This window comes from Balaenoptera physalus, assembly GCF_965194825.1.
Source record: "Balaenoptera physalus genome assembly, contig: SUPER_6_unloc_3, whole genome shotgun sequence".
In the NCBI taxonomy this organism is placed as follows: Eukaryota; Metazoa; Chordata; class Mammalia; order Artiodactyla; family Balaenopteridae; genus Balaenoptera; species Balaenoptera physalus.
Genome location: NW_028126535.1, coordinates 576721 through 590631, shown reverse-complemented (window position 1 = coordinate 590631; position 13911 = coordinate 576721). Strand labels below are relative to the sequence as shown.

The window sequence follows — 13911 nt, the reverse complement described above, 5'->3', positions numbered from 1 at the left end:
TTCCCTGGTACATAGGGCAGCCCTATGCCTGAGTTCTGTCTGGTGGAATGAAGCTGAAATGACACATACCACCACCTCCAGTCCTCTAGCCCCAAACAGCCTCGTGTGCTGTGTTCCACACTCTCTCCTCCCCTTGTTGTGCCTGGAAGGCAAGTTCTTTTTTATCCTAGAATTTGGCATATCCATAAGTTGGAAGGAGGAGAGGCGTACAGGAGCACTGCCAGAGCAGGAACTTGTGTGTCGGAGCAAAAGCAATAATGTTTATTCCGTTAAACTGGGAGAGCTGTTTGTTACAGCCATTATCCTACTCTGACTAACATGCACTTGGTGTGTGAAGACAGAGTACACCTAACAAAACGGTGCCCGCGGAGTAACGATTCCTATTTCAGTGACCATTCACTCACGTTTGGCCCTATGTACAGAATCACTCATCTCACTCCAGACCTCTGGCTCGTCCCTCATGGTCACTTTCTAGGCCCATCCTGAGCGGGCACACCTCGTGGTCTGTGCCCCAGTCCTCATCTGCTAATTGATTGTCTCTCTCCTATGCTGGGTTCTATCTTCGAGAGCCATTCGTGGTGCTCAGGTGAATTCTCTGTTCAGTTTTCCTTGCATCTTTTTAAACCTTCAAGTTAATGGATGACTAATAGCACAGAAGATACATTCAAAGGGCACTGAAGTAGATGGTTGGTGCATGTTTTTGTGAGCCAAAGGGAAGCCGGGGGTAGGTGAGGAATGTGAACCAGTTCAGGAATGAGGTCATAATGTCCACTGATGACAACCCCATGTTAACCTGGGGCATCCAGAGGGGTGGGCAGGCTGCCACGGTCTAGTGTTACTTTGGGATGTTTATAAATATTATGGTTTGGTAGTGTTAGAGGCTGTTGTATATGCTGGTGAAAATATGTTGATGATCATGCATATTAATGTATATTATGTAACAGATGTCACACAGAATTATGGGATATAATGATATATAAAATATATATAAAATATATAGTTGTATTCTATAATCATATATAATAGAAAAACATATATAATTATTTACATATGATTTTTTGATATATACAAATATATTTTTTATATATAATTTTCATATATTATATAATCATTACATAATATAATATTATATAAAATAATATATTATAAAATATTACATACACATACACATGGTTGTTGGCATCTATTCCGCTGAAGTGGAAGCTGCGTTTTGGTTTGTTTCGTTTTTTCTCAAGATGTAGCACTTTGCTTTTCCAGATGCCAATTGATTTACCACCTGAAATAAGGGATACAAGATTATAGGTTATCTTCTCGAGTGTCAAATGGTGTGATTGCAGAGGTTTAGTGTTTTGTCTCACGATACGTGCCTGATATGCAGCACAACGCATCCTAGAATCTCCATAGCGTCACTGCCACCGAGAGCGGCCTCAAGGGTTTTTCAGTGGAGTAATCACTCGCCTTCTCCCACGTTTACAGGTTTGCACGTGCACTCGTAATAATGACAGATCCATTTGTCAATACGTAGAGAGCCTGCTGTGAGAAAGGGCTCCTGGGGCAGTTTCCTCGAGTGGAAACCCTTGTAGGGCAGTGGGCATACCTCATCCTAGTGTGGTTTAGTGTTGTGAGTATTCCCCTCCTGTCTCCCCTTTCCCACTGCCTTTTCCATCTCAGTAATGGACACTCCATCCTTCTGCTAGCTCAGGCCAGAAACCTTTGAGTTGTTCTTGTGTGTATCTTTCTCTCCAGTCCACACCAATTCAACAGGAAGTCCTTTTGGCTCCAGCTTCAATGTGGGTCCAGATCTGACCATTTCTCCTAACCTCTCCTGCTCCAGGCCACCACCATCTTTCTTCTGCAGCCCTCCGAGCATTACTTTTATACATAGCAACTTTAGTTAGAGGTGATTTTTTTGTGGGCAATAAAAGAGAGATAAAGGATCTGCAGATGAATAAGAATTGTGAGAAACAGAGGACCTGAAGTAGAACCAATTGGTCTATTTATCAGTGATGGAAGACAGGAAAAGGAGAGAAGTACTTCTGAGGGAGGAGGTCAAGTCTTGGTTGGTTGATAAAACTTAGGTGAGAGAGTTGTGCATGGGTTTCTAGGTTGTATAGCACTGCTTGACGGTCTTGCCCCTTGTAGGGGTCTGGTGGGTGAGCAGGGTGGGGAGGCAGCATAGAACATTCTTAGGTGACTTGGAGGGAGGGGAAGAAGCAGGTTTGTGCAGATGCCTTTTGAAGGCCTTGTAGAGGCACTTTGTTGAAGGCAAAATAACATAGCTTCAGGGTGAGGGCCAGTCAGCCTATTCTGGAGCGATAATGAGGATGCCTGGGGATCTGCTAAAACGCAGATTCTGATCCTGTAGTTCTAGGTAGGGCTGAGGTCCTGCATTTCATTTCTTTTCTTTCTTTCTCTCTTTCTTTCTCTCTTTCTTTCTTTCTTTCTTTATTTCAGTTGAAGTATAGTTGATTTACAATCGTGTGCTAGTTTCAGGTATGCAACACAGTGATTCAGTATTTTCGCAGATTATAATCCATTATAGGTTATCACAAGATATTGGGTATAATTCCCTGTGCTATACTGTAAGTCCTTGTTGCTTATCTATTTTCTGTGTTTTATGTATGTAGTTTGTACCTGTTAATCCCTTACCCCTACCTGCATTTCTAAGACGCTCTTAGATGGTGCCCACGCTGCTGTTCTCTACAGATAGCCTGGGGCTGTACTCTCATATGGTAAAACTTCAAATCCCTCTGCATTAACCTACCTACAATTGCCCAGCTATGCTTCTTAATCTCTGTTTTCTTCATTTGATTTGGGGTAGGTAACCTACAGCTATTTTTGTCTTTTAGTTATGGGATCCATACAGTAAGGTCCCCCCTCCCCCCTCCACCTCCCTGCCCTTAGGACCACTTATTCTTAAAGTTCACTAAGGGACATTAAAAACAAGTGACACAAATGTAAGATTTTATAGGTTTCTTGAACAGTCTCGTAAAAAAGAAAACATAAACTCTTTTGGAACAAAGACCTTACAGATCAGGTAGCAAAAATGTTTTTCAGACCTTTTAAATCATTTAAAAAAATTGAGGTGAAATTTGCATTAAATAAAGCTGATTATTTGAGAGTGAACAATTCATTGGCATTTAGTATATTCGCAGCATTGTGCAACCACCACCTCTGTGTAGTTCCAAAACATTTTCATCACCCCCAAATTAAACCCTGTACCCATTAGGCAGTCACTCCCCTTTCCCCTTCCCTCAGCTTCTGGCAACCACCAATCCGCTTTCTGTCTCTATGGATTTGCCCCTCCTGGATATTTCATCTAAATGGAAGCATACGATATTTGTCTTTTTATGTCTGGCTTCTTTCACTTAGCATAATGTTTTCATGGTTCATCTACGTTGTAGCCTGTGTCAGTACTTTATTCATTTTTATGGCTGGATAATATTCTATCGTAGGTACACTCCACAATTTGTATATCCATTCATCCTTTAATGGACATTTGGGTTGTTTCTACCTTTTGACCCTTGTGACCAATGCCGCTGTAAACATGTGTGTAAATTGTGCATTTTTCTATGTGTAGTTTAGGGAGTGATTCTTTCTGAAAGACACAAGTTGATTTTGACGTAAGCAGAGGAGATTCATCAAAGGTTTGACACTCTACGATTCAAATTCAAAAATGAAGAAAATGACTTTCTAAAGCAGACCTCAAGGTATTCTAAATTGTTATAAGCGATGAACACTCTCCTTTGAAAAAAACTCTTCAATTGTTTATTCAGGAATCCTGGGGTTTTAGGCACAAAAGGGATGTGAGTACAGCCGTGTGTAGTGTCACAGGAGATCAAGAGAGATTTCTTCTCAGAATTCTTTCAAAGATCCACAGGACTTCAGAGACGCCCGCCTCTATGCCCCACAGTGGAGCTGTCTGCCTGCCTGCCTGCCTGCGAAGGGTACAGTTTGAAAAGTCTCTTACCTTCTAGCTGTTAGAACTCAGAACCACGTGGAAGGTCAGTCACAGTGAAATGGAACATAAACATGCACCTGTCATCCCAGGGACCCAGAGAGGCTGCTGCGCTTTTCTGGGAGTTAGGTGGAAAGAGGGGTGTGTGTGTGTGTGTGTGTGTGTGTGTGTGTGTGTGAGTGTGTATGTGTCTGTCTGTCTTGCAGTCATTACTGTTTTGTGTTTTTTTTTTTTTTTCCAAGCAGCACGGCTCATCTGCTCTGAGATATCATCAAGCCTCATAAGCTGAACTCTGAAAGGGTGACCGTGCTGGGTGCTGATCACTCCAGACTGAGGCCCGTGATTAAGATTTATCCTTGAGCAGCTGCAGAGCCTCTGCTCCCGTCTGCCCTGGAATTGGCCCCATATGGCAGGCCTTGTCGGGTGGGGCTGGAGGGAGAGCGTGTGCTCCTGAGCTGTGGTTGTGGACGGTGTCGGGGCAGATACTGAGCTCCTGTCCGGGATGTGATGAGACTGGTCCTAAATAGCTTGTCCAGCACATGGCACAGAAAGGGATCTTAGGGGGCTTCCCTGGCAGTCCAGTGGTTAAGACCCTGTGCTTGCAGGGCAGGGGGCCCGGGTTCGACCTCCCGTCGGGGAGCTAAGATCTTATATGCCACGTGGCGCAGCCGAAAAATAAAAAAATAATTAAAAAAAAAAAAAAAAAAAAGAAAGGGATCTTGGGCGATGGAATGTGGAGTGCAGTTGAGTCAGACAGAACCAGGGAACTTGGGGCCAGGGGTACAGAAAGCTGAGCTTGGATGTGGAGCTCCTGCACCAGAGCTGGCTCTTGTACATTGCTCCTGCAGCTTCCTGGGAGGAAGGCCCTTTGATAGGAGCAAGGCTGCGGTGTGGGAAATGCTAGGTCTCCTCACAGCACAGAAGCCCTAAGGTGAGGATTGGTGAATAGGGACGGCAGACTGTGCACGTGGAGATATTTTGATGCCATGTTTAGCATTTCATGGATGCATTGCATGTCTCCACTCTAGAGAGACCTGGAGAAGCCATTTAAAGCCAGATGCACTTGGGGGGAAGCATTCTAGAGTTTATAACTTGGGTTTACCATGCTTCCTTACTGGAGAGCATTTAAGTCAGGGGTGATGGGTACCATAAAACATCAGAGGTCGTTTGAGTTCTCACTGATGCTGGCAAGGGTTAGGTTTGTATTTGGAAAGGGTAGATGATTGCCTCTCTTAATGGTAAGGTTGCCTGCCTAAACATAATTTCTTCTTGGTCACACTCGGCCCCTCCCTTCGGAGGACTTCATCTCTTGGACTCTTAACGTATGCATAGCTATCTTTTACGTTGCTTTGGGGTGTTCCCTATTCTTTCTTTTTTTTTTTTTGGCCACGCCTCATGGCATGCAGGATCCCTTGCCCCCCTGCAGTGGAAGTGCAGAGTCCTAACCACTGGACCGCCAGGGAATTCCCCACACTGTTCTTTTTAACTTTACCTTGTCACACCAACTAGACACTGTGGACTTATTGGTGTGGATCTGAAACTGTCACCATTAGCATTTTTCATTTATCTGATGGCTCAGACACTAAATATGGGGATGTCCCTTCTGGAAGGCCATGAGTCCATGCAACCAGGATTGATTAACCCGCACTGGTTCCTCGCTGTCTGTGAGGGGGCATTGGATCTAATGGAGCCTGAGGACAGAGACAACTCCAAATATTAACAAAACAAAACAAAGTGAAAACACTTTATAAACTGCAGGGGTGAGAGGTTCAACTATAGAAAGCCCGATTGGAATTTCTAACAGGACCCCTGGTTCTCTCAATTTATAGTTTAGGTGGGGAATGAGGCCAGTGTCCAAACTCTAATAATCCAAACAATAAAATTAATTCAAAATAAACAAGCAGAACAACAAAAGTGTATGTGTTTGTAATATACTTTGTGCATAATACATATATATATACGTATTCATGTATATGTATGTAATCTTCACGTTTGATTGTAGTAGATGATTACAACCAATTTTTCAGTACATTATACTAGAGTAGAATGTTTGTCATCCCCCATTCTTCCAAATAATTTACTGAAAATATTACACTTGCAATTAACTTTTCTTGACTATGTTTCAAAAAAAGTGTAAATTTTCTCAGCCCAGCTTATGTAGTAATTATTACATGTCAGAAATTAAAATGGGATTTCAAAGTAACTTTGTCCTTGGAAAGCTTTGCTTTGCTTTAGTGGCAAATTTCAGCCTGCACATTTCATGGTGTTTATGATGGTGGGTTTTTTGTTTTGTTTTGTTTTGTTTGTCTTCAGTCCTATTGACCTGGACTAGCTAGGTCTGCTAGGCAGTGGAGAAATGGCTCTGCTGTCTCAGATTTATGGTTTAATTTACCCAGCAGTTCTTTAAGCATATGAGGGGCAAATATTCTTTAACCTGTGTTGAAAACTTTGGGCTTCTACTTTTTACTTTCAGCTGAAGTTGGAAACACTTCAGAGGGAGAAAAGATACAAAGATGTATGACAAAGAAGACACGTGATAACAGTCTCTGTCTTTAAGGAACTTGCAATCAAGTCGAGGCATTTAAAACAGAAATACATGAAAAAGATAACTAAGAATTAAAAGCAGAAAATTAGGGGAGTAGCCCCTAAGCATTAGACAATAGTTTGGGGCAGGGCGGGTGAACTCTGGCTGGAAGGCTTAGGAAAGGAGCTGCAATTTGAGTAATTTATTTATTAATTGAAGTATAGTTGATTGACAATGTTGTGGTAATTTCTGCTGTACAGCAAAGTGAGTCAGTTATATACACACACACACACACACATACTTTTTAATATTCTTTCCCATTATGGTTTAACCCAGGACAATTGAATATAGGTTCCCTGTGCTCTACAGTGGGACCTTGTTGTCCATCCGTTCTGTGTGTAACTGTTTGCATCTACCAACACCAAACTCCCAGGAGCTGCAGTTTGAAACACTGCAGATTTTGCAAGATGGGGAAGAGTAGGTAGGACATTATAGGCAGAGGGAAACAGGAAAAGTGTGGGATCAGTGTCTTCCCCATCCAGCATTTCAAAGATTGGTGATATTTATAAATTCCAAGAACTTGCTATTAGTGTAAAAGAATTCTAGGTGTATCCTGTCACTTTTTTTTTTTAATAGTAATTATTTATTTATTTATTTTTATATTTATTTTTGGCTGTGTTGGGTCTTTGTTTCTGTGCGAGGGCTTTCTCTAGTTGCGGCAAGCGGGGGTCACTCTTCATCGTGGTGCAAGGGCCTCTTCACTATCGTGGCCTCTCGTTGCGGAGCACAGGCTCCAGACGCGCAGGCTCAGTAGTTGTGGCTCACGGGCCTAGTTGCTCCGCGGCATGTGGGATCGATCTTCCCAGACCAGGGCTCGAACCCGTGTCGCCTGCATTAGCAGGCAGATTCTCAACCACTGCGCCACCAGGGAAACCCCTATCCTGTCACTTTTGACCTTCTTCCTCCATCTGTACTTTCCCCCTAAATTGCAATGAGCTAATTTTGAGAAAAGTCAGACTTTATAAAGGCCAGACTCCATTTGGGCCATCTCTTTCCTTTTAAACACAGTTGTAAGGTATACCAAGTTTTCGTCACTAATTATTTCTCTGAAAAAGAGAAATAATTAGTGACGAAAACTTGGTATACCTTACAACTGTGTTTAAAAGGAAAGAGATGGCCAACTGTTAAATGAAAAACAGAGAAAAAAAAAGGTGAAGGGAAAATGATCTAAGGAACCGAAATGTGTGTTTATTTTGTTTCTTGTTGGTTTTTTTGGCCCCCTTGGGATGGCAGGTACTGCGTCTTGAGAAGGACCACATATGTTGGTTTTCTGCTGCAGCCAGGACTTCCTACAAAGTACGGTATGGCCGTCCTCCGGCAGTGCAGCTGCACGGCCATTTTGCTTGTAGTCTTCAGCGTCTCCAAGTTCACACGTCTGAGGATGGCACCCTGCGACGTGGTTGGGCTGCTTCCATGGCCCCCAGCCCTGCAATCCACCCAGCTCCTGGTGGGACCTGGGGCGGTGCTGGCGAGGACGCACTTTGCTCTCTTCTGCCCTGGCTAGCACACAGACCTTTCTGATCGCCTCCTGCTGGAACACAAACAGGGGATCCGTCTCTGCCTTGTTTCCCCAGTTACAGGTAATTAGCTCTGTGCTTTTGAATGCTAGTGCTTGAAATTGCGTGTTCTGCATCTGCCTTATTACGAAGCCGCTCGGCTGCCTCTAGACAAAACATCATCTAAATGAGATTTGCTCTCAAGTATCTGGTATGTGGGAGGAGGCAGCAAAGGAAACAGCGGATATTTCAGATCTATGGAAAAATATACAGCATGGCTGAATAATGGCATCCAGCACACTCACGAATTAAACACATCTTGATCTAATAGCCAGTGGTAAGGAGTACGCATTTCTATTTTGAACTCTCATTTCAGAGGTGGGGTGAGCCATATAAATTTTCATAGCAGTGATTTGTTTATTTTATGATTTCCCGTCCTGACCCTTTTCTCTTTCCAGCTCTCCAAGAGGCAGGCTATTTGGCTTATCACTGGCTTATTTAAACTTGTGCAATTCAAATATGATTTTTTTTCAAAACACAATTTGTCACGCATCTGGAGTCTCATTTTGATAAGGGCCTTCGGTGTAGAGAACTGTACTAAGATTCCAAATACTAAGGTCTGTAAAGGAGTGTCTGTCTACAGGCCGTAAAGATTTTATCTCACATCTTTCCAGAATCTGGCTTTATTAGTACATTGGCGCCAATATCTGATGTAGGTTTTAATCCCGGCAGAGGTGGAGGGCCGGGGGGTGTCCATCCTAGTGTGCCCCAGCTTTCCTTCCCTCATCTTCACTTCCCCTTCCATGAGGGGCTTCACCTTACTTTCCTCAGGCCACAGATGTCTCCCATCCACCCCTCCACCTGCCAGATTAAAAAAAAGTTGTGTACATTGATAAATGATGGAAAAGACCTTTATATACATGTACAAACGTGCACATGAATTTCATCTTATGAAAGCTCTTCCTTGACATCTTATCTTCCTCCAGCCACCACCTGTTTCTCTTCTCCTGTGTGAAAAGGATGGCTAAATGGTCTCCAGAATTCACTTCCCCTTCCGTAGTGTGGAGATGTTGCTGGGAGTGGGTGTCCAGGTCAAGTCTGTTTTGTAGCCCTCTTGCCTTGAGGAGGGGTGTGGTGACTCATTTGCTGGTGAGATATGCGTGTCCCTTTGGGAATAGGTGGGGGGAGAGTGGAGCCACAAAGCAGGCGGAGCCTGGGTGTCCGGAGCGTCCTTGGAGGAAACCTTTCTGACAGCTAGGAACGCTGGACTGCGTTGGACTGGTACAAGAGTAAGAGTAAACTTGTATCCTAAAAGCCATTGAGACATGTGGGCTTATTTGTTGTGGCAGCTCATGTTACTCTAACTCAGGGTTCAGCAGCCTACAGCCTGTGAGCCAGATTAGCCCGTTGCCTGTTCCTGTAAATAAAGTTTTGTTGGCGCTCAGCCACACTCATTCAGTCACATATTCCCGTGGCTGCTTTCCCACTACAACGGCGGACAGGAGTAGTTGTAACTGAGACCCTATGGCTGTTAAAGCTGTTTACTGCCTGACCCTTTGCAGAAAAAGTTTGCAACCAGTGCTCTAATATTTGAGCCTCAGATGTCTGCTGAGAATGCAACACCAGGTGCATGAGAAGTACCTCCTGGTACTGTTGAGGGCAGAGGACAACCCCCCATGGACCTGGCCCTTCATTTACTGACATGAGGTCCCCAAAGCCTCCGAACTTCCCCCACCCCCTACACACAGACAGACACACAGACACACACACACACACACACACACACACACACAGTCTTAGGGGTGAGAAAACCCAAGGGAAGAACACGCTAACACACCTTTGTTTATCTAAAGGGATTGTCTATCTAATCGATGGTTCTCCAACTTGAATGTGCATCAGAGCCATCTGGAGGGCTTGCTAAACACAGATTGCAGGGCCCCACCCCTGAGGTTTCTGATTTGGCCCGTCTGGGGTGGGGCCTGAGACTCTGCATTTCCCACATGCTCCCAGGTGGTACCAGGAACCACACCTTGGGGGCCACTAACCTATGTTGTTCTGTAAGACTATGCTTTGCACTGGAGTGGACATAAAGTAAATTTTTTTTTCTTGCTCATGATTGGGTCAGAGGGGAGAGTTTGTTTTAGGAGTAAGGTATAATACTTTATGGAGAACTACAGAGCACCTTTTCTGCTCGTCCAAGTAGGGGTGTGAGTTTTGTGACTCTGCTACTCTAAAAGTTTTTAATTAAAAATTTTTTTTCAGTACTTGTGATTTTTCTAAAGCAATGATTACTTGAGAATAACCAAAACCATACAGTAGGATGATCATCCACAGTTTGCTTAAAGCTAACCTAACCACAGACCAGTAAGCACGTGAACAAACACAAACAGCCAGCAGGGTAGCAGCAGGCCGCCCGGCCTGTGTGGGATGCGACCTTGGGTGTTGAGGCACCTGGAAGGTACCACACATGTGTCTATGGGACTGTCTCAGCCCCAGTGTCTCCAGGACCTTCTCCTTGGGACCCTCCCCTCTTTTCTCCTCCCGGCTGCTCTTCTCCTTCTAAGGTAGACCCTGTATGTTTTGTGTTGGCCAGGTTTCTTCTCAGAGAGTGACATGGTGCAGGCCCTGGAGGTGGGGCTCAGATCGAAAGTCTTCTCATTTTTGCCAAAACTGTTACCGAGTCCAGACTCGTTCCGCTCACTGCACGACAGGCCAGTAAATCGGGAGACGAGGTGTTGAGGCAAGGAATAATGACTTCATTTGGAAAGCCAGGACTCCGAGAAGATGGTAGACTAATGTCCTAGAAAACCATCTTACCCAAGTCAGAATTCAGGCTTCTTTTAGTATACTACAAGGGGAGGGGCTGTGGTTGGTTCTTGCAAACTTCTTGGTGTCGGAATCCTTCGTTCTTGCAGCTGTCCACGTAGGTTAGGTCACAATGTTCCTATAATCCTCCAACAAGACAAATGTTATCCTCTGTTCTGAAACTTTTAATCGCTATATGAATGGAAAAGTGTTATACCGTTAAAGGTCATAGCCTTGAGAATGGGCTGTCCTATATATTTCACGGTATGGGCAACATTCTTAACTGGAAGCAAAGACGATAGAATACAAAGGTTAAAGTAAAAGAAAAAAATCTAATATAGAGTCACATTTGTTCTTCCCTGTTACAAAACCACTGGTGGCATCTCAGCAGAGATCTTGCAATCGAGGAAATGCAGGTGGTAGACTTTAAAATCACATGTTGGGCAAAGGTGCAGGGAGGGGAGAAGAAGAGGGACATGGAGGGATGGCGAGAGAGAGGGAGGGACAGAAGGGGAGAGATTTGGGGCAGGGAGAATATTCTTCACTTGGTACGTCAAGCCTCACGCATGTGGCTCTACCCTGAGTCTCCCCATCACCCACCCCCATAGGAGCAGTGGTGGTTTCAGTTAAAAGCTTCCCACCTGCTCTTTCACTGGCGGTTTCTATTTAACTATTTCACGTGTGGCTTAAATAACCAGAACTTGGTATGAAAAAAATTGTGTCCGGGCTTCCCTGGTGACGCAGCGGTTAAGAATCTGCCTGCCAGTGCAGAGGACATGGGTTCGAGCCCTGGTCCTCGAAGATCCCACATGCCGCGGGGCAAATAAGCCCGTGCGCCACGACTACTGAGTCTGTGCTCTAGAGCCCACGAGCCACAACTACTGAAGCCCGCGCGCCTAGAGCCCAAGCTCTGCAACAAGAGAAGCCACCACAATGAGAAGTCTGCGCACCGCAACGAAGAGTAGCCCCCACTCGCCACAACTAGAGAAAGCCGCGCACAGCAACAAAGACCCAATGCCGCCAAAAATAAATAATAAATAAATAAATTAATTTTAAAAAATTGTGTCCTTCTAATGCATTAATGAATTATATACCGGGTGCCATGTTAAGTTCATGCTAATTACCTCTTCTCTGCCTGTAAATTTCATAAAGACAGACACTGTGTTTCTTTGGCAGGGTCCATAGGGTAGAAAATGGTGCTGGACCTTGGGGGGTTTAACTTGAATGAGGTCTAGAAATTTGCCTGATGATTTCCATTACCTAATGGGCCAAGCAGATCTCTTATCAAAAAAAGACTGTCTACTTTGTCGTTACGATAATTTCCTGCTGTGGTTTTAGCATAGGTGTCTAGCGCCCCCTTTGCCACCACAGTAAAGGTTGAGATCAGGGGTTAGTAAACATTTTTCTGTAAAGGGCCATGTACATATTTGCAGCTTCTCAATTCTGCCATGCTAGTGTGAAAGCAAGCAAAGACAAGTTAATGGCTCTGGCTGTGTTTCAGTAAAACTTTATTTACAAAAACAGACAGCACCGGATTTGGCCTGCGCATCCGTAGTCTGCCTTCCCCTGGTTTAGTCAGTGCATACAGGTCACCTAGGGAACTTGTTAAAATGAAGTTTATGGTTCAGTAGATGAGAGGTGGCGGAGAGAGAGTCTGTGTTTCTAACAAGCTCCCAGGAGATGCTGTTGCTGCTGCCTCTTAAACCACACTCTGAGTGTGGAGGCTTTAGGTAACATTTGCTTTTTGTAGATAGATTGGGCAGTTGCAAGCAACCAGGAGAGGCTGGTGATGATTCCAGTGAGCTGCACAATTTTACAGAATTTCAGAGAGAGAGAGCCTCAAAAGCTGTATCTAAACTCGGAAGAAGACTGTGGGAATGATGCTTTATTTACTAGTGTCTTCTAACCAAACCAAACCTGTGAACATTGGGTATTGCTTCTCAGGTTTCCTGGAACCCATTTACTTTAGAAACCTTTCCAGAAGAATTCAGGTAATTAAAAGGGAGCCTAGTTTTCTGTGTGACCTTGGATCTATCACTTGACCTTCCAACACCTGGGGGCAATGCAGATGTACTTATCAAATTGTGTCAAGACAGGATCTTACTGGAAAACAGATGTTGGGTCAGCATTTCCCACATGTGGGAGAGCTGAAATCCTGCAGGTAGCTCATAGTCGACCTATTCATAATGATGACTTTTCCAAATACGAGAGCTTGAATACAGAGGACTAATTGCTTTCAGATTTGGGAAAGGTTAAAAAAAAAAAAAAACCCAACAAAAAACCTTGCCAGAGCAAGAACAACTGTAGAAACTGTAACAAACTATGAAACTGTCTTTAACTCACTATCTTTAGTTGTTGTCTTTCTAAAGTATGAAACAATCTTTAAAAGGATAAGCTTTCCTAAAAGTCTTCCTCCAAGCGTTTACAGTGACTTGTGCTCGGACCACACTGCATACTTGATAGTGCAATATGGTTCCGCTCATTGGAATCATCACCGGCCTTCCCCACCCCTCCTCCCCTGCCCTTCCACCTCTGCCCAGTTCCAGTAATTCTTTCCATATGGAAATGAGACGCTGCCAAATTTGAGAGACCCCTTTCTCTGGTGGATTGTTGGAATCAATTCCATGTGTATAACTTATCTGGCAGTTTTTACGACACGTGGCCAAGGGGTCTGGGATTATTTTAAGTTTCAGGTTTTAAAAATAACAGGCAAATTTGACCCTCTTGGAGGATTTGCTACTACTGGGCACTCTCCTGGGACATTCAGGTAGGGATCAGGTCTCCTCCTGTCATGTCCAAGCCCTCTCCCAAGGAAAAAGACTTTATGTTGGCGACTGTTTGTATAAGGCATTTGTTTTGGTTGACCTTTCGTCTGCTGTGTTAATGGTGTGGAAGGGGCTGCCTGGGTAAGAACGTTCTAGCTGTGGCTCCTTCTAGGTTTGGGTCCCCTCAGAGGAAGCGTGGCCTCAGGGTTAGACCCGGAAAATGTCTCAACAGATAGTCTTATGGCCTCCCTCTGTTTCCGATGTGCCTGCCCTTCGTGTAGCCATTTTCACGTTTTGTAGAAC

At 44.2% G+C, this 13911-nt stretch overlaps 1 protein-coding gene across 1 annotated transcript in view; it reads left to right on the top strand.

Moving 5' to 3' along the window:
- Positions 1 to 7845: 7845 nt before the first annotated feature.
- The window catches only part of LOC309663530 (cyclin-Y-like protein 1), a gene marked incomplete at its 5' end in the record, with an annotated part of 62982 nt that continues 56916 nt past the window's right edge, over positions 7846 to 13911 (top strand). Inside the window, one exon of the mRNA XM_082478878.1 lies at positions 7846 to 7989. Coding sequence (XP_082335004.1) covers positions 7846 to 7989 — 144 coding nt within the window. The remainder of the gene's footprint in view (positions 7990 to 13911) is intronic.